We start from the raw sequence: 19,988 nt of genomic DNA, 5'->3' as shown, positions 1-19,988 counted from the left end.
CTTAATTGTGTATTATAAATATTATGCGAAAGGGATCTATTTAGATCTAATGTGTGAATGTGTAATATGCAAATACTATATATTTACCTCCATATTAAATGTATGACTGAATTATAAAGAACAGGAGAAAGAACTAGGTTACTTTGCGGATGGATACACATTTTTGGCTCTCTGAATGTCTGCGTGTTGGATTGGACAGGGTTGTGGTGAGTAGGAGTAGTAGTTGGTAATCTCACTTGAGCTGCTCAGGCGCGCGGCACTATTTTAAACGACAACCATATTTATTTCGTTTTTGAATGCGCATACACCTGTTATGGTAGTTCGTTTTCAGTCCTTCATCTCTGTTTTGGGCTGTCCCTGGATTTTAAATATCGTAGACATTTAGGTTATATCACCTTAATTACTGGAGGGTTAAACTCCGAAGGACCACTCCAGTCAAAATGTCAATTTTACCCTTTACACCTCCGATTGTGAAAAGACTTTTGGGTTGGAAAAAGGGAGAGCAAAATGGACAGGAGGAGAAATGGTGTGAAAAGGCTGTGAAGAGTCTTGTGAAGAAACTGAAGAAGACGGGACAGCTGGACGAACTGGAGAAAGCCATCACAACACAGAACATCAACACCAAGTGCATCACCATACCGAGGTAGCTATCATTTCAGTACACTGCTAGTTCCTCGACGATAATGTTGCATGCAACGTTAACCTTTGCATGCCAACTAAAATCGCTGCGCATTTATATATACCCTGAAAACTGAGTCTGTAAGTAAACTGCAACTCAGCATGCAAATCTAAGTGACTTTAATGGTGCAGAACGCATGCAGCCATGCCACGTAGCTCCGTAAAGACCCTGAGCTATTACATCCCCCGCTGAAAGTAATGCACGTCAATAGAAGTCCATGAGGTATTATCATATAATTTAAAAGGCTATTGGGTTTCAGTCATTTATTGTTTTTTAGTGTTGTAACTAAGCTCCGAGTGAGTGAAAGGCTCAGTCGGTACTAGCATGTATGGCTACGTTCATAGTGGAACCTGTCAAAGCATAATGACTGGTCAACAAGCCCATAATAACATTCTAGTGAAACTGACATTCCATCAGATCAAAAGGCTACGCTATCTGTTTTCTTACGTGCAAGGTATTTGCTTCTTCCAATTTGGAGGGAATATTAACAGGTTATGTCCCAAATGCACAGATTGACAAAGTACGTGCACCAATTGAAATGTTACATAACGCGCCCGTAATCTCTAGCACCTGTTCTACAAGCATTTAGAAAGTTCTTCTGTTTACCGACTCCATGTACATTTTAGAGATTGAATGAAATGGTCTTGACTAATGCGGTGGCCTATAGATGAACTATTATAGCCTAATAATCCATATAGGGTCAGCCTGTATCAACTAAGCCTTTTTCAATCAGAATTCCTAAATTCCCAAATCCTAAACCTGAATTTGACTTCAAATTCCTTCAGGTTTCATGAGTGTTGCAGCATTATCCTTTGTTTTGAAATGAGTTCTGGTCACAATATGTTGTTGGCTCAAACTTGAGACAGATGGCTGTCAGATAAGAACGGATATTGGTTTCAATTCTCAAGGTGTTACAGTATTTTTAGGGAGGTTGAATTAAACAGGCCTGTGGCCTTGAATTAAACAGGCGTATGGCCCTGCTTTTTCAGGTGGATAGATCTTGGCTTTTGGACACTTGAAATGTTTGCTGTACCCCACAAAAAAAAAAAACATTGGGCATGACCACTAGGCTATGGCTCCATCATCTGTAGTGCAGTGCAGCGACCCTGAACTTGGAGGTAAGATTATCAAAGCAGCTTGCATAAAAAGTTGACAGTGGATTTAAACATATTTAGGCCTACAGTTTCTTTCTTTCTTGCTCCCCTCCTTCCTTCTTGCTTGATGGAGCCAGTGGTCTAAGCGTTTCCTCTTGTCTAAATAACTGCTAGAGGGTAGCTTTTGCACCTGAGCTGCCCACACTCTGCTGTGCTCCTGCAGCTCGGAGGCAGCCAGAGCCAGGATCCCGGCCTGTTCTCACATGCTGCTTGGAGACTCCTCAGGGCTGAGAGCTGCTGCTGGAGCTTTAGCTGGCTGCGGAGCCTCAGGGAGAGAGAGAGGAAAGTGTGAGGGGTTGGGGGCAGACCTGGCTGCGGATGAGATGATCTAAGGGATTCCTGGATTCAGTGCAAAGGGGAACAGCTTCTTTTTTATTTGGAACAGTTGTCAGGTCTTTATAGAGGGATTTGAACAGGAAAAATATAGAAATGAGCAAGTCAGATTTTCGGATATCCGTAAGATGGCATGGCCGCCCCCTTCACAAACCCAAAGAAAGACATTGCTCTAGGAATAGTGTCCGTGGATCTATTTCTACTATTGGAGCATATTCAATTAGCCTATACAACATTAAATGTATGAAAAAAATGAATCTAATTGCAAGATTTAAGATAAAAGGCTGATGTAAACAAATGTTCTACCCCATACAATTTGGGATGCAACGGCACACGGTATGCTGTAGAACCTCTTGGTTCGTCCCCTACGGTTCAATTTGCATGTGTGAAGGACGGTATTATGGTATTCCTGTCAATTTCATATAATTTTCAAAATTTCTGGAGCCTGTTTGAATTTTCCTGGAACCTATCAGCGATTGTATGCAAATAGGAGCTCGAGAAGATAGAGAGGAAGCTAAAAACAAAATGATCTCAGCTCCAACTTGACAATGGCAAATTGCTAGCTAGACAGAGCGAAGCACATTTGGAGAATCACCGCATCTTTCAAATCCGCTGTGTGGGAACATTTTTGATTCAGCATTCAGTACGATGACAAGGCTAAGAAGACTGTAAATAAACAAAGGAGAGTCTGCACACATTATTGTGCCATTGTTGGCTAGTTGAGTGGAAACAGTTCTAACATGATGTTTCCATTTACGTAGCCATCACTCGGCCTCATCTCAGCTGGAGGAAGGAGAGTCTGCTCGTTAATGAACACACAACTATCTCTCACTGTTGCCTTCGAACAACAATTTGTGTCAAATAAAAAAAAAATCAAAAGAAACTAGTGGCAAAATAAATAGTTAATTGTTTAAAGAGTGATTTTTGCCCCCTCATAAATATGAACATACCGAAACCGTAACGTGTGTGATACATACCGAGCCCTACACAAAATATCTGCTCAGTCATTTATGGAACTATTGAAATGTTACAGCATTTCGATCTGCCATGCACTAGAGTGGTCCTACACTGGCTATCTGTATGCTGCATAGAATGAAGTAACTGGTACGTTATAGGTCTTGTGGCCATTTGTTGTTAATCATCTGACCAACTGAGAAGGGATTGTAGATACAAAAACGACAGTGACCAGACAATGTAATTTGATGAACTACACTAGATGTCAACATCTAATGTATACTCTCCATTAAAATGGTAAGCAGAAGAGAATGAGACAACCAAAACGGAAATGCTTAATCGATGTTTCGTGAGTTCTCTCCCCCCCACTGTGCACCTGCCTGTAAGACCCCCACCTCACCTCACCTTCTCCTTCCACCACCAATAATGAGCTCGGCGGGCGGCCCAGACATCCTGTCCTCCTGAATAACAGCCTGTCAGAGGAAGTCTGCTGCGGCCCCGCCAACGCGGACACTTACCTCTTCACAGTGACACCACCCATGGCACGGGGCCAAGTACAAGAGGAGAGTCCCTCAGAGGGCTGCGAGCCATCAGAGGTACCCGCCACCCATGGCCTGCCTCACCCATGGATCTGTTTCAGTGCCAAGTGTCTGGCTGCCCTGTCACTCAGGCATCTCCAAGGCAAGTCTGCCTGGTTTGTCTGGGCCCGGGAGGGCTGTCTGAGCCGGGAGTCCGACATCCGGAAACTGGATCTGCTTTTCAAAGCGAGGCTTTTATGTGATATAGGGTGTCGAGTGTGCCTAGGGTTTAATTGATGTCACACATTTGTACTGCTGTTCACCTGCCTTTTCTAAGCCACTGTGCTTCCTCTAAAGGAGCTGGAGTTCAGTGGGTGGCACACAGGAGGGCGTAGGGCATAGAGCAGTAGTGTTACTGTGGGAAGGCTTTGAAAGTCCCACAGATTAGCCTTGTAGGTTGCATTCATGTAGATTCTCGTGGCTTGGATTGTTGTGAGTGAACCCTTTATGACCATTTTGTTTATGTCTTTTGGTGCGTACTTACTTACACTGCTTATTTTTGCCTGCTATGTTTGTGATTGTGTGGGTGTCTGGGTGTCAGTACGTAGCCATATTTTTGCGTGTTCGTTTTTCTGTGTATTTTGTTAGTGTGTTTATGTGTGCTCATGTGGGAACATATCTGTTGGTCTTTTGCATATGCCATGGCCGCGGCTCTGTCAAGGGTGTCAGGCTAGCCGCATGCCTGTAGTGAGAGTGTGGTTATAGGCCTCCTTCACCCTCTCTTGCTTTCCCTCACGGGTGTGTGTGTGCGTGTCTGCCTGCGTCTCTGTGTGTGTACACAGGCCGCTAGGCGTGGCTTCTCCGCTTGCAGGAATGTGTGGCCAGGATTTCAGGGCAGAGTGAGATTGGGTTTTGGCAGAGGCTGAAATTTGGTTTGTGACTCCCACGGAGGGTTGAAAGGTCACAGAGTTGGTCCGCTGCCGATAATGGGCACTCTGTGTCGAAAGGCAACAAAGCAGCTTTGTGCCACACTGTCCGCTCAACCCCTGTACTACGTCAGCAAGGCAGCCTCTGACGTTACCCCTGAGGTAGCGTTGGAGCGGGAGGCGTGACTCAACCGCTGTTGTTTAGGAAAGAGAGAGGCGTTGGGTTCAGACTGGCTCGATCCGTCCCAGCACATGGGCGTAAGGGTTGAGTAAATGTTGGCCCATGACACAGCCGCCCGCGCTCCCACAGCCTCAGAGACTGAGTGTTGATCTCAAAGCAGGAACTGTCTTGGGTTGCCTTTCCCAAAAGCCCTGAGGTGCCATGACCCTTGTACTTAAAGAGAGAGTGTGCGAGATGGCAATCTTTTTAACTTCTGTGGTGCCGTACGCACAGTCTAACTGGGCTAACAATACAATTTGAGTTTTAATGATGAGTGTGGTCGTGGTTCTTTGTTTGCACTTGAGGAACTGATGACATTTAATACAGACGATGTCTGCCAGGATGTTCAGTTTTGTCCTTGGGATTTCAGATTTGGCCAATGTGGCTGTTTGCGCAGAGGGGCCTCCTGACGTTTTGGCCCGCCTGCTTAGGCTGTTAGCAACGGCAGTGTTCGGTAATAGGGCTCAGCTTTCAGACTTGGCTCAGCTGGAGGTTGAAATTGGTCCTAATTGTGCGGGCAGCCTGGAGGTTTGGAGCCGACTGAGCCTTGCCTCTGACCCCCACTGCGCCCAGGGGCCCTCGCTCAACGGCTCGCAGTCGGCCAGTGATCCCACCTGTGGCTCAGGAGTGGAGGTCTTAATGTTGACTCAACAAGAGAGCCTGATGGCTTTAGCAGAGGGTGAGAGGGAGCACCGCCTCTAAGCACACAACGCCTCGGTTCAGGCAAACAAGGAAGCGCGGCTATTTTAAGAGGGCGTCATTTATCGCATAAATCATTCTTGGAAAGGCGTAAATCATCCTTGAAGAGACCACTCTATCCGTCCGCTTGGTTCTCTCGCGGCGAGTGAGAAGCTGCTGAGTGATTGCTCCTTTTCTGTCAGGGGTGCCTGACCTGCACAGCTAGAGAGGGACTTTTTTGAACTTGGGTGTTTTGACAGGAGTCAAACACATGGGCAACACAGACACACACACACACACACACACACACACACACACACACACAGTATGGGATGACATCACAAAAACAAGCCATTCCATCACGCCTGGCAGAGAAGGGGGGGGGGGGGGGTGTGGTGGCCATGTGTGAAGCAAGTGTGTGTTGAAGGGGGGGTCCTGAGGGGAGGGGGGCGGGTTAGTTGAGCTGCACAGACAGTCTGTCACTCCTGCTTCCTTTGTCCTAACCCCCACTCTGACACCCTCCCTGTTCTACCGCCTTGCATTCACATCAGGGATGTCATTCAGTAGCAAGCTCTTTCTCCTGCTATATTTAGTTTCGTTTCCTCTCCACACTCTGGTCTCAGAAATAGACCTGAGGCCTGCAGTTATTACTATGCTGAAAGCAAACTCTCTGTTTGTGAAAGGTGGAGACCTCATTTGAGGTCCAACGTATTAAAACTGGCTTTAAATGAGTCCATAACAGTTGTTTTGTTGGAGGGTTAATGCATAAAAGATCAGCATCGGCATTGTTTTTGTGATGTTAAGCTTTTGAAAAATACTAAAATGGTCTCAGAACATCCCTTAGCTCATTATTTGAGTCAGTAGAACTCTAGAACTAGTCTGATGTGGTTTGAGAGACTTATGGAGAGAAATACTATAGAGGCCAAAAGTTGTAATGTGGAGTTGTGAGTGGGTGTGTATGTCAGTGTGTGTGTGTGTGTGTGTGTGTGTGTGTGTGTGTGTGTGTGTGTGCATGAGTGTGATAGAGAAAGCGTGCACCGCTCTGTGTGTCAGCGAGGCTCAGACTACAGTCAGCTCAGACGTACACAGTATGCAGCCTCCAAGTATTTGTGTTTCTCCTGAGATTAAAGCGGTCCGGCCTAGCTGGATCCGTCTGTGTCACCAAAACTCCCCCTACTTTGCCCCCTCCCCTAAATACACACACCCCCACACCCCACACACACACACCCACACACACCCAGACACAACAGCCCTCCAACTAAAGCCCTCTCCCCCAAATCTCCACTTGCTCCCCCTAACTCGCCCAACAGGCTGCAGTACGAGTGGGGGTTGGGTATTAAAGAGCACACACACTCCCCCCTCCCCTCCCCTTCTCTCCCCTCACCCCCGCAGGCTGTGGACTTGAGGGGAGGAGGGTTGAGTGGGTGGTGCAGTCTGGCGGTCAGCCCCTGTTCGCGGGAGCCGATGTATCACTCACCCAGTTTTCCTTTTTTTTCACCCCAACAAATCAATACTGATTCCCCACATTCCCCTTTCCGCCTCAGTTCCCCCTCCTGGAGGCACTGCATCTGATGGCTCGAGCTCTGCCAGCTCCAGGATCCCTCTGGAATGGAGCAGGGAAAAGTGAGGCCAACTCTGAAGCTTGCTTGCTGTGCCCCAAGCTATTCAACGCTCAGACTGTGAACTTCCTCAACTCTGTGCTGGCTAAAGGGTAGTCATGGGAAAGAAGTAGTTTTTATGCACATCTGTCCCCATCCACACTGAAAGCTACTCAAAAGCAGACCTGTGAGGGATTCAGTGTATAAATTCTAGGGCTGTCAATAGATACAAAAAAAATTCACTAATTAATCTCACATTTTGTTTTTCTTCTAAAGACTAATTCTTATAAATTAACGAGAAATCACTTCAGACAGTGTGTATTTTAGACACTGTTGTTTAATTGTATTTTTTTCGTGCTCTCTAGCCGTCATACAAGGAATGTATGCGACAAATTCACTAGGTGGATTTGTTTTATTGTGTGATTTTACTTATTTCCTGTTTTTGATATCTAGGATGTGGGCTTGAGTATTTCCATGTGTGTGTAAATATGCACATGAATGTATGTCAGCGCTAGAGCTGAGAGGCATGGCCACACATGTTAACATTTCAGCACTCAAGTGGCATCTCGTGGCCTAGATTCCTGGAGTCATGTTCGGGAGAGCTGCGCTTCAGCGTTCGTGGCCTTTTTTTCACGTCTAGTGCCATATGCCCACATCCACACTCTCACACAAGGTCACGTGCTGAGAGGGAGTGACTCCGAGGGTATCGGGGGCCATGCTCCCAGCCAGACACTGATGCATATTTGAGGTGCTCCCGTGTCCCAGACGAGCCCGATGCATATTTAACCACGTCTGCCGCTGTCCGCTCCCTTCACCTCACCTCTCCGCCCAGCTCAGCAGTCCCCCAGCGGCCTACAGGAGGTGAACAAGAGTGGAGAGAAAGAGGTTAGGGGAGCGCCTGCCGTCAGGCACGCTGTCTGGGAGAGGTCCCGCTTGCGTCCGGGTCGTCTCTGAATTAAATATCAGCTTTGAACTCTCCCAGTGAAAAACTGAGCTTGTTCTCACACCCCCTCACCACTGGAGAACTGGCCTGTCCTGTCTGGAGCAGTGACCTCTCTGTGGAAAAATCTATGCTTGGAAGCTTCATTTGCAAATTCAGCTTCTTTGCAGTGCTTTTGAGCAAAAAGATGAAGGTGCAGAAGAGGTTCATTAGAGCAAGAGAAATATTGCCTGGCCTCCAGAAGCCTTGTGCAGAAAGTCCAGCTCAGCCTCTGCCTCTTTCTCAGCCTCTGCCTCAGCCTCTGCCTCTGCCTCTGCCTCTGCCTCTGCCTCTGCCTCTGCCTCTGCCTCTGGCTGTCCCTGGGAGAGCGAGATCAGGGGCTCACCCTTAGATGCCATTAACCTTAATTTTTTGATGGTGAACTGCTGATGTGTAAAGCTGGAGGAAATGGCATGTTATTTACTGGTTGCCTGCTCCACCCTTTCTACTTCCTTCTCAGACACTGTTTCGTACGTGTTTGTGTGTGTGAGTGTGTGTGAATGTGTGTGTGTGTGTGTGTGTGTGGTTAGAGTTGTGTGAATGCACATTGTCACCAAGTAGAATAGGCTTCAGTTGAGAGTATTTTATGCTGGGCTGTGGGTTGTTAAATATGGGGCTGGTCAGTAGAAGCTGAATGCCTGGTGTTCCATCATTTATTTCTAATGGTGCTTTCTATTTTGCAGATATACTACTCCTCATTCGTTTTTCTCTTTCACTCTCTCCTTTATGCTCTCACACACACACACACACACACACACACACACACACACACACACACACACACACACACACACACACACACACACACACACAAACACGTCACTATTTTTTCTTTCACCTCCTCAACCGCTGCCAGAGAAGTGAGTGGTGCTGTTGTGTGAAATGAGAAGCACATTGCGGGCCCAGTGGACTGGCAGCGCCAGCGGCAGCAGCAGTGTTCTCTGGCAGGGAGAAGTCCTGCAGGCACCGGAGCTCTGGGCTCGGCCAACACATCACAGAGGGACTGGCTGCTTGGCTGGCTGGCAGCCTGTGCTTGTTTTGCAGTCTGCTTACTGACAGACAGGCATTAAAAATCTGTCAAGACCACTGTGTGTGTGTGTGTGTGTGCGTGTGTGTGTGTGCGTGTGTGTGTGTGTGTGTGTGTGTGTGTGTGTGTGTGTGTGTGTGTGTGTGTGTGTGTGTGTGTGTGTGTGTGTGTCTGTGTGTGTGTGTGTGTATGTGATTCTTAGGCTATCTGATTAAAGATGGTGGGCTTGGGGCAAAGTGTATTTTTATCAGTGGGGTTGTGGAGCAGTTGAGCAGGACTGAGGGTGTTGACTGCTGTGTGTGGCAGAGCGACTTCCTCCCAGCAGTTGCTACTGCGGCTTTCTCAATGAGTCTGGAGTTTGACACTTTGTTGGGGGAAAAAACGCGCTCTCTTGCGTCAGTTTACACAAGGTTCCTTTTCTGGGTTTATGAGCCGCTTTCCTGTGTTTGGGGGGAACGTCACAAACACGATCGTTTGAAAGCCGTAAAGCTGTCTGTAGCAACCTTTTTTGGATGGGTCTCATCACAGAGTGGAAAAAGTGGGACTGAGAAGAAAGCAGGAGCATAACCTGCAACAGTAGCCTCTCTGTGTCACTTAGTGTGTCTCTGTGTCACTCTTGTGTGCAGTGGAGTCTCTCCTCATGTCTTTTGTTTCTCTTTCTTTCGCCTTGTCCCCTGTCTCTTTCTGTTAATGTCTAACTTTCATTCCTCTCATTCTTTCACGATACTTCCGCAACCCCTCTTTTCCTCCTTGTCCATTTCTCACCCTCCTCTCCTCTCCGTACCCGGCAGGTCTCTAGATGGCCGCCTGCAGGTGTCCCACCGGAAGGGCTTGCCGCACGTCATCTACTGCCGCCTGTGGCGCTGGCCCGACCTGCAGTCGCACCACGAGCTGCGTGCCGTGGACCTGTGCGAGTTTGCCTTCCACACGAAGAAGGACGAGGTGTGCGTCAACCCCTACCACTACCAGCGCGTGGAGACCCCAGGTGAGCCCACCCGCACTCCAGCTCACCCGCTAATGCTGGACCGGGGGAGACGACTTAAAAGAGCATTAGCCAAATGGGATTGCACACATGAGAAGTGGGTTGTGTTTTGGTTGTTCTGTGGCTTTGTGGGTCGTGCCAGCTTTTCCTCTGATTCATTACTATGCCCCTGGGGGTATCATGCAAAGAGGATTATCTGTGTTTAGCCTACATGTGTTGTTTTCATTTTTTTGGGTACCACACCCATTCCCAGGGGGCAAGCCCGAGCGCATAATAAATCACTGGGGTTTGTGGGTAGTTTTTGTATTGGCTAATTCCAGGGTGGCTGGCTTGAAGTGTGAGGTGAGTCATTGAGAGGTCATGTTGTCAGCATGTGTGTGTGTGTGTGTTTTCCCCCGCAGTGCTGCCCCCAGTGCTAGTGCCTCGGCACACCGAGATCCCCGCCGAGTTCCCCCCGCTGGACGACTACATTCACTCCATCCCAGAGAACACCAACTTCCCCGCCGGCATCGAGCCGCAGAGCAACTACATTGCAGGTAAGACCCGCTGACTAGAGGAAACGAGACGAGACAGAGAGGAGAAAGCTGGCTGATCAATGACTTAGTATCCTCTGAGGCCTTAGAGAGATTCTTAGAGAGCTGTGAGAGCAGCACTGGCCCTCGACACGTGGCAGCCTCAGGACCAGAGCCAGGCAGACAGGCGGCCAGGGGGCAGCTCTCACCTCAGCCCTCGTCTCTGGCTCAGTCGGCCAGGCTGTGTGGGGGCGGCCCGCTGCTGCTGCTGGTCTGGTCTGGGCCACAGGCACTGACTCTCCACAGATTGAGCCAAGACACCCAAGATGTACAGCCCGTGTGAAACACAGACACGGTCTCAAGCAAGCACCCACACGCCAGCTCTGCGCTGAGCACTGTACTTTCACAGTTATCCACCAACCGCATTGTGACGTGTGTGATGAAATATCTGACCATATGTTAGGCATCACAACAATATATTTGCTGTTATTATATATCTAAAAAGTATATCATATATCATAATGGCTTTATGTAGGTTTAGAAACTCAGAATACCACAGACTGAGTGAGCACTGCAGATTTATGCATTAGTTACTAAACCATATTATACTATACTAAAGCAATAAAGTACGAGTGCGACTGGGGTAGGTAAGGGATATTCCCACGGGTGTGTTCGGCCGCAGGCAACAACACCCGTGGGATTATCCCTTACCTACCCCACTCGCACATGTACTATATTGCTTTTTTAAAAGAATTCTATAGTCAACCAATTAACATTTCAACCTGAAGTTATTGATTTAAAAATGTTTATTTCGCCATTGGTTTTCCGCAAAAAAAAATAGTTCCATTGTCAACGTCTTGGTTTGGAATTATTAGAACTTTGAATTAACGGTTATCATCAACGCACTATAGAATGTTTCATCACGGAGTGATTTATTATTAGCTGTGAAAAGTCCGAGTTGGGTTGTTCTGGGATAATCCAACTCATGGAACGTCTCTCGTCCAATCAGAAACAGCTAAATTACTGGATAGAACCCAATTGTCTTATACTATACTATACTATACTATACCCTCTTTGTTTTTCAGAGACTCCTCCACCTGGCTACATCAGTGAGGACGGGGAAACCAGTGACCATCCCATGAGCCACAGTACTATGGACACAGGTAACCAGGCCTGTGCCTGTCATGCCTCCTTCCGCCATCATTAGGGCACACGGTTACTCTGAATGGCAAGCGATCTATTAACTCCTCAGTCATTGGAACTGTGTTTTGTGTCGTTGCAGGCTCACCAACCCTTTCGCCGAGCCCAGTGTCTCCAACACAGAACAACTTAGGTGAGCTGCTGTTGAAGACGGGTTGAGTGTCTCTTGTGTGTGTGTTCTTCAAATGGATATTTGAGAAATGGCTGGGTTGAGTAGCAAGGCTTTTGCTTTCATATAGAGCCTCTCAAAGGCAGGACGTTCTGTTCATATGCCTGTGTGTGTGTGTGTGTGTGTGTGTGTGTTTGTGTGTGTCTAAGTGAGCATCTGTGTTTTCACACATGTGTAAGAGAATGTATTTTGGCAAGCGGATGAGGCCTGAGAACCTCTTGGAAGCTGCATGGATAGCGCGGAGGAAGCAGCCAGTGAATGAACCTTTTGTCCCCCCCACCCCCACCCTCCCCAATCTGATGTCATTGTGGCACCGAGATAAAGGCCTCCTACACTTACACTAATAATAATATCCTGTTGATTAGTGACACCCCCTGAAAAATCACTGGGGTGGCCGGCTGGCCTACAAGCTGCTGCAGAAACAACAAATAGCCGATTTCCCATGGATGAGAGGCTTCAAAGACAGGCAAAAAGCAATGAATCAGTCCATTTTTAAAAGCAATTACAGGAACTGCTGTTTATGAAAGCTGGACTGGAACCCTGTAATTTGCTCCCTCTGCTGCTGGGGTCCAATGATGGCAGTGTTTCCACTGGGCCTGGTTTGAGTTTCTGGGAATCGACATTAAACATTGACATCATTGTGTCATTTCCCTTTTCCTATCCTCTCTGCTCCTCCCTCTTTTCTTTGCATATCTCTCTCCCTCTGTCTCACTTTCACTGTTATTTTTTCTTCTTTGCCTCTTTTTCTTTTGGTGGGTTTACCTCTCCCCTGGGTTTACCGCCTCAGACCTCCAGCCGGTGACGTACTGCGAGCCGGCCTTCTGGTGCTCCATCTCCTACTACGAGCTGAACCAGCGGGTGGGCGAGACCTTCCACGCCTCGCAGCCCTCGCTGACGGTGGACGGCTTCACCGACCCGTCCAACTCGGAGCGCTTCTGCCTGGGCCTGCTGTCCAACGTCAACCGCAACGCCGCGGTGGAGCTCACGCGTCGCCACATCGGTATGTTAGATGGCTGGGCCCACACACCTTCCAAACTACTTTCTCTGAACCTTCCCTGATCAAGTTATTGCTTTAATTATGTGGAAAATGAAATGTTACTCTCTGTCGTGACTCTAGTATTCTAGTTATGGTGAGTCTATGGTAAGACTAATGGTAAAAGTAGTTCATCCTAAATTTATGAAAATCTCTCTCCCCCTCTCTCTTTGTGTATCTCCCTCCTCTAGGCCGGGGGGTGCGGTTGTATTACATCGGCGGAGAGGTGTTTGCCGAGTGCCTCAGTGACAGCGCCATCTTCGTCCAGAGCCCCAACTGCAACCAGCGCTATGGCTGGCACCCTGCCACAGTCTGCAAGATCCCCCCAGGTGAGCTGTGTCTCTGTCTCACAAGGAGGCTCCAATCTTGAGATACAGAAACACTCAGGAGGATCTGTTGGTTGTTGTGGTTTATTATGTAGTGTTTACAGATGTTTATTTGTGTTGGGTATGTGGCTCGTTGTTGCAACCCAAGATGGTAATCAAGGCTTCCCAGATTCCCATAGATCAATGCTAGCTCAGGCAAGACCAGGGCTTCACCTTATAAGATGCAGACAGTCGCCACTTGTCCCATACAACCCACAGATACGCAGATTCTCAAAACACAAAACTGACAAAGGGCATTTCTGTAAAACATCAGCAGGAATCTCAAGGTCAAGATTAAACTGACTTTGTTTGTGTGTTTGTTTGCACATAGGTTGTAACCTGAAGATCTTCAACAACCAGGAGTTTGCGGCGCTGTTGGCCCAGTCGGTGAACCAGGGCTTTGAGGCTGTCTACCAGCTGACCCGCATGTGCACAATACGCATGAGCTTCGTCAAGGGCTGGGGCGCAGAGTACAGGTGATACACGCTCACACACACACACAAACACACTCTCACACACATTCACACTCACGCACATGAAGCCTGTTTACCTATGTCCACACATATTTCTCACGCTTCACACCTGCGCCTCAACATCACACCCGCTAAGCGAGTTGCCCCAGCGATTAAAACCCACGTGCCCCACTCTCAGGGTTGTCAGACTTTCCGGCCCACGCTCCCAGCCGCCCCCTCACTCCCCAACAGCCCTCCCCTTTCCCGCTCAGGGCTCTGAGTGATCTCATTGTTTGCACGAGCAGGAACGGGCCGGGCCCTAATCAGAGCCAGTTGTGGCCGTCCACCAGGGAGCTCGGCTGGAGAAAGTGGCTCGGGTCTCCAGACTGCCCTGGCGCATGTGGAGACACTTAAGTGCCAGCTCGGGTTTCAGCAGACGCCCACTCACACTCTTACTTCTGCCCCCCCCCCCCCCTCTCTCCCTCTCTCTCTTTTTTACTTTTTTCTCTCTCTCACTCTTCCAATTGCTCTCATTTCCTCAATCGCTTTTCATCTTCTCTACTCCCTCTTTCCTGTCTTCCCTATTTACTCTCTCAATGTCTCTGTTTCTTCTCTCTTTCTCTTTCTTTATTTCTCATATTTCCATTCCGTTTCTCTTCTCTGTCTCTGTCACATCATGCACACCCCAACCCCACCCTACCTACTTCTGTTTCCCCTATCAGATCTTTAGGAGATATTGTGGTTTGGGTGGGCCCCATCCTGTCACGACTGCATATATATTCCCTCACCTATAGCTTAAAGGAAGAGATTAAACACATACAACTATAACAGCTGAGGCCAGGTCACGCTTCATGTGCCACCGTCCAGCAAGCCTCACTAAATGGAATCAATCACCCACATGTTAGGGCAATTGTGGTTGGGCGTATTATGACTTTTGACTCTTTTGGAGAGTGTCTCATTTCCCCACTGGTCATACTTGTGGTAACCGTCCACTTTGCCGGTCAAACCGCCCTTCTGCCCACTCAGTTTTTCACTCCCATGCTCTCCTCGCACACATTCTGTCCTCTCTTTCTTCTCTTTTTGTGTCCCTCTCTTCATTTTTACAATCTGTCCCTCCCTCTCTTTTTTTTCATCTCTATCTTATTGCACTTTCTCCCCCACTCTCTCTCTCTCCTCTGGTCTCTCTCTGGCTCTGTGCTGGTGCATGGAGATGTAATCAGGCAGACGGACAGGCCTCTTGGGCTGGATGTGAAGCTGGCCCATAGGGCAGTGGGCGAGTGGGAGGCAGGTGGACCTCTGGCCAGGCCGCCTCCGCTGAGCGCCACTCAAGTGGATTTAATAACGGAGCAGACCAATCACACCACATCGATGGCGGCCCTCTGCTTCTCGAGAAGGGCCTCTTGAGCTTAATGACCTGGGGCCGGATGTGAGCGTCCATTGAGGAGCTCTGGAAGGGGTGGCTTTATGGCCGTGTGGCGCTGGAAGAGAGAGAGAGAGAGAGGAGAGTGCTACCCCTGAGACGCCACTCGGCTGGAGAGCGGGGGCGGCTACCGAGCGGTGCGTAAGAGAGAAGGAATGCAGGAGACTCTGTTTGGCACCGGCCTCAGTCCCTGTGAGGGACGCGTGTGTGTGTGTGTGTGTGTGTGTGTGTGTGTGCGTGCGTGCGTGCGTGCGTGCGTGCGTGCGTGCGTGCGTGCGTGCGTGCGTGCGTGCGTGCGTGCGTGCGTGCGTGCGTGCGTGCGTGCGTGCGTGCGTGCGTGCGTGCGTGCGTGCGTGCGTGCGTGCGTGCGTGCGTGCGTGCGTGCGTGCGTGCGTGCGTGCGTGCGTCTGTCTGTCTGTCTGTCTGTCTGTCTGTCTGTGTGTGTGTGTGTGTGTGTGTGTGTGTGTGTGTGTGTGTCTGTGTGTGTGGGTGTGTGTGTGTGTGTGTGTGTGTGTGTGTGTTTGTGAGGGATTGGGTTCAGGTTCAGGCAGGCAGGCATGCAGCTCCGCTCTCTCCCTTGCTGCACAGGGCTGCCAGTCACTGCCCCCCGGGCAGAGAGGCTCCACACTGGATAGAACAGTGGTGAGGTTAGGTGACAGACAGAATGCCTGGAATTCTCTGTGGAAGTACAAGTGACTTAAGCACTTTTGCACATGTTTGGCAGCAGCGCGTTGGCTTTGTGTGCCCCTCTCTGGTATGAAGCCAGTGCTTGGCTTTAGTGGGTGTGGATGAAGGCAAGGGAACCTTTAGCCACAATGCGCTCTTTTGCTGGTATTTCTCAACTTATCCATTCAGTTGGGCCTCAGGGCTATTCAGTTTAGGCTTGGCATCAGACTTGACTTGCATTACTCCTCTCTGCGTCCTGCAGAGAATTGAGAAGTGCTAATCCATTTTCAAGAAATCATATGGTTTAGTGTTTTAGTACGTAGTATGTATGAACGTGATCTTTTCATCAGGTTGGGATATTAAATGGGCCTTCCTCCTTTTGCAGGCGTCAGACGGTGACCAGCACCCCCTGCTGGATCGAGCTGCACCTCAACGGGCCCCTCCAGTGGCTGGACAAAGTGCTCACTCAGATGGGCTCCCCGAGCATCCGCTGCTCCAGCGTGTCATAAGACGTCGACCACCCCCCCACCCACACAGACACATACACACACACGCACACACACCACAAACACACAAACACACACACACACACACACACACCACAAACACACACAAAAACACACACGCAAAATTCTGTCCGTTTATAAGCACTCAGAGAAATAACACACCCATTATCCCACATACACACACACGCACGCACGCACACATCTTCTCAGAGTAACAGGAAATGTACAGACCAAAACTAAACAGTCAAACTGAAAAGGCGACTGGAAGGGGCTGTTAAGGACATCATGTCCCCCTCCCCCTCCACCCCCACCCCGCACCACCCCACTCTCAGGAGCACTTTTATTCTGACGTGTTTGTGGCACCAAAGGGAACGAGTATCACACAGAACCATGTTTCACTGTTTGCATGGTTCTCCCTACATTGTTCATATCATTTGATAGCATTTTGTTTTTTTAAACATGAAATGTTTGGCAGGTGGTGCCAAAATGCTTATACACATGTGTACCACATAAGTATGGTTTGTGAAAAGCATGATGTTTTTAGCTGTACATACATACATTAGAGCAGTGGTGCTAGGAAGCTGAGTATTTTTAAGAGCATGTGTTGAAACTGTTTTTTGTACAAAGTTTTATATATATATTTTTAATTGATTTCTTGCAAAGACACACGTTTCACTTTCTCCCGAGTAGCATGGAAAAATATGTTTTTATGCATCAATTTCTCCCTTTTCCTTAAAGCATTTGTATGTTTTTGTGTGTGTGGCAAATCTGTGGTCACCTCTTTGTTTCTTCGTTTTGTTATGAACGCTATCCTCCTGTCAAAGCAGGCGTTAGGCCTCTGCTGTGCACACTGTGTTATTGTCACCCCATGACCGCTGGAAGTGGTGCCTTGAGATGCATAACCAGAAGTGACACCTTTTTTTGAAGTACAGAACAGGTGTGATGGTGTGCTGGTTTCTGTCACACGAGAGGCTCAGACCATGATTTTTTTGTTTGCTCTGACTCATAGCTGTCAGTTGCTTTTTCTTTATTTGTCTTTTTCGGGAGCCATGCCAAGTCTGTGTCCTCTCTCATATCAAATGGGACGGCATTGGCTCTCTAATCTCTTCACCAGCTGTCTATCTGGTGGTTGCTTGCCTTTGTACAGATGTTGGCCATTCTGTTGTTGGTTGAGACTCTTTTTACTGCCTTTGTCGTGTTTCGTGGAGAGATGTTTCCTTTTATTGTTTAAAGTGATTTGACATCAGTACGTTGAAAGAGAACTAGTCCAGAAGTTTGCTCTCAGATTGAGAACAGTTTATATTTACAAAATCAATAGCAGTGGTGGATTGGCAAAGGACCCGCAGAGTACAGATAATATACTGTATATATTTATATATTCCTGCTATATATTCATAGCATTAATGAAAAGAAATGCGTGTGAGTGCATGTATGAGTATGTCTTGTACACAACCTCTCCTTTGTGTCTGGTACAGGGGAGTGAAGTAGTGCTCTGCTTGATGAAGGACATAAGTAGATGGTGCTTCCTTAACGGGTGAAGGACGAGAGAAGCGCTTGCCTTGCCTCAACCTCAACCTCCTAATACGTAATAATCCTTCCTTGTTACACTTGCATAGCTTTAGAAACTACAGATCAGACGTTTGCTCGACACCGCTTGCTCACCGCCAGTTCTGTTAAAACGGAAATGTCACGCGCCAGAGTAACGCAGTCGTGTGCCTCCATTCACAGTGATGTGCTCTCAGTGGCTTTTGTGTGCAGAGAGTATTACGCTCTTGTTCAGAGCTATGTTGTCAAATCATCGTCTCCTCTCAGGACCATTGTGGGGTTTAAATTTTGTCTCAATTCAAAAACTAGACGTGTACTGTACATACATTTACAGAAACAATAATGCATGCTTATTTTCTGAGATTTTTACTGTTTTTTAATCTAGATTCTATTTTGCTACCAAATATTTTTTGTAGGACTGGGGATGTTTTATAGCAGTGTACTGCATTATTGATAGCTCCTTGCTCTATATTCATACAAGGGAGTGCAGATTAGCCAAGTGCTGACAGCTTTGGGGGGGCAAAGGATTTCTCTGTGTGTTTTTGTACCAGAAGGGGAAAAGGGTTTGGTTAGATGTTTTGGAAATAAAAAGGGAATGCTTGTCGCAGTAGCTGTGTACATATTTACGCCAAGCCCTGTTTTGTGCCGTCAGTGGTTTCTTTTCTATTTCTTTGAAGAGAAGTCTCTCATTTCTCTAAGTCTGTCTTTGTGCTTTTGTAGGAGGAAGAAAAAAGCCCCTCATGAACTTCAGAGGGCGGTGCTGTGAACGTCCCCTCCTTTTCAGAAACCTTTGGTAAACACAGAGACGTAAACCGATATTTGGGTTCACCCTCCCCGCGGTCTGGCAGGGCTGTGAATGGGGACTGTGTGGGTCAAGGGCCATGCTGTCTCAAAGGCTGGCACAGACACAACTGCTAAGCTCGTTACTCAGCATTGCATGGTGGCATCTTTTTCACACAGCACTTACAGTGGCGCACTTAGCCCCCTTGCACTTCGGATGGCGCACCAGGTCCACCATATTTGTGTTAGAGAATGATTGATAGTTTAAAATGCCCAACTATGTCTGAGGCTCACATGGAGGACTCTTGTTTCTGTAGTTTCCCCACAAAACACGATATATCCAATACATATTGTGTTGTATGTAATATGATATAAACTGAAGATTTTTTTTGCAGAATCAGTGGAAACACTCAAAAGCGTATTGAAAATGTTTTTGTAAGCGGTTTTGTTAAGTCTATTATGAATTGGCTGATATTGTCATTGTTGATTTGTTTCAGGTTTTATATGTACCTAGTTTTGTACATGTTGTGCTTGAAGTTTGTTAGATATCTGTATACAGATATATCATTTATTTCATTTGCTTCCACAGTGTTAGTTCAAATGATTCATTGAATGGTGTTTTGGCTCTTATTTGTCTTTTAATAAAAAAAATATGTGTATCTCACAGAGTCTGTGTGAACCATTCAACTACTAAAAAAGTTCTTTTATACATTTTTAAATTTTTTTTTTTACTGTCTTACCCAAGGAGATGGAATGATGTAAACTTGAAGTGTGTTCAGCAGCCATCCCCTTTCACAGAGTTGCCTCAGGCCTCAGAGGAAGAGTTGCCCACGTAGGCCCTGCAGTAGAAACAGGAAATTGCTGAGTTTCAGTTTATTCACACAACCCAGTCTTCCAGGCACGCTAACTCTGAGCACGCTCTCAAAGCCAGCCCATTTCTGCTCGTGCAAGCAGCTACCTGCTGTCACATTTTGCGTTTGAAATCAGCAATCTGCTTGTCTTCTCTTTTGCTAGCTGACAGACAGCAAGGAGGTAATTACAAGGCTGAAGCCAGCAAGGACCCGCTCCTCTTACTGCGTGTGTTTACCCCATTGCTAGGTTACAGGGTAATCTGACCCCGGCTGCCGGTGCATCCACATGCACAGCCTATGCTCAGATATGAAGGCTGCCTTTGTTGCAACAGCCTGTGGGGCCAAGGAGGGCCTGTGAACCGTCATCATGTAAGGAAACCATGTTGCCCACATGGTTAGTGTCTGTCCAAGGATGTGTTTTCAACTCTCTCTAATGTCTGT

General features: G+C 47.7%; 1 protein-coding gene across 1 annotated transcript; it reads left to right on the top strand.

Annotated features, from left to right (window-relative positions):
- Positions 1-275: 275 nt before the first annotated feature.
- smad3a (SMAD family member 3a) lies at positions 276-19,360 on the top strand. Its single transcript, XM_080843914.1, has 9 exons — positions 276-643; positions 9,858-10,051; positions 10,450-10,584; positions 11,646-11,723; positions 11,843-11,893; positions 12,717-12,929; positions 13,154-13,291; positions 13,659-13,803; positions 16,251-19,360. Exons 1-9 carry the CDS (start codon positions 441-443, stop codon positions 16,372-16,374), a joined length of 1,281 nt encoding a protein of 426 aa, XP_080700040.1. The 5' UTR covers positions 276-440; the 3' UTR covers positions 16,375-19,360.
- Positions 19,361-19,988: the final 628 nt, after the last annotated feature.

Source organism: Sprattus sprattus, assembly GCF_963457725.1.
Source record: "Sprattus sprattus genome assembly, chromosome: 8".
In the NCBI taxonomy this organism is placed as follows: Eukaryota; Metazoa; Chordata; class Actinopteri; order Clupeiformes; family Clupeidae; genus Sprattus; species Sprattus sprattus.
This window is presented reverse-complemented; position numbering and strand designations above follow the sequence as displayed.

Coding starts and splice junctions, on each gene's coding strand:
- smad3a (XM_080843914.1), top strand. CDS start 441: ATGTCAATTTTACCCTTTACACCTCCGATTGTGAAAAGACTTTTGGGT. Junction 644..9,857: donor AAGTGCATCACCATACCGAG/GTAGCTATCATT, acceptor CGTACCCGGCAG/GTCTCTAGATGGCCGCCTGC. Junction 10,052..10,449: donor CCAGCGCGTGGAGACCCCAG/GTGAGCCCACCC, acceptor TTTCCCCCGCAG/TGCTGCCCCCAGTGCTAGTG.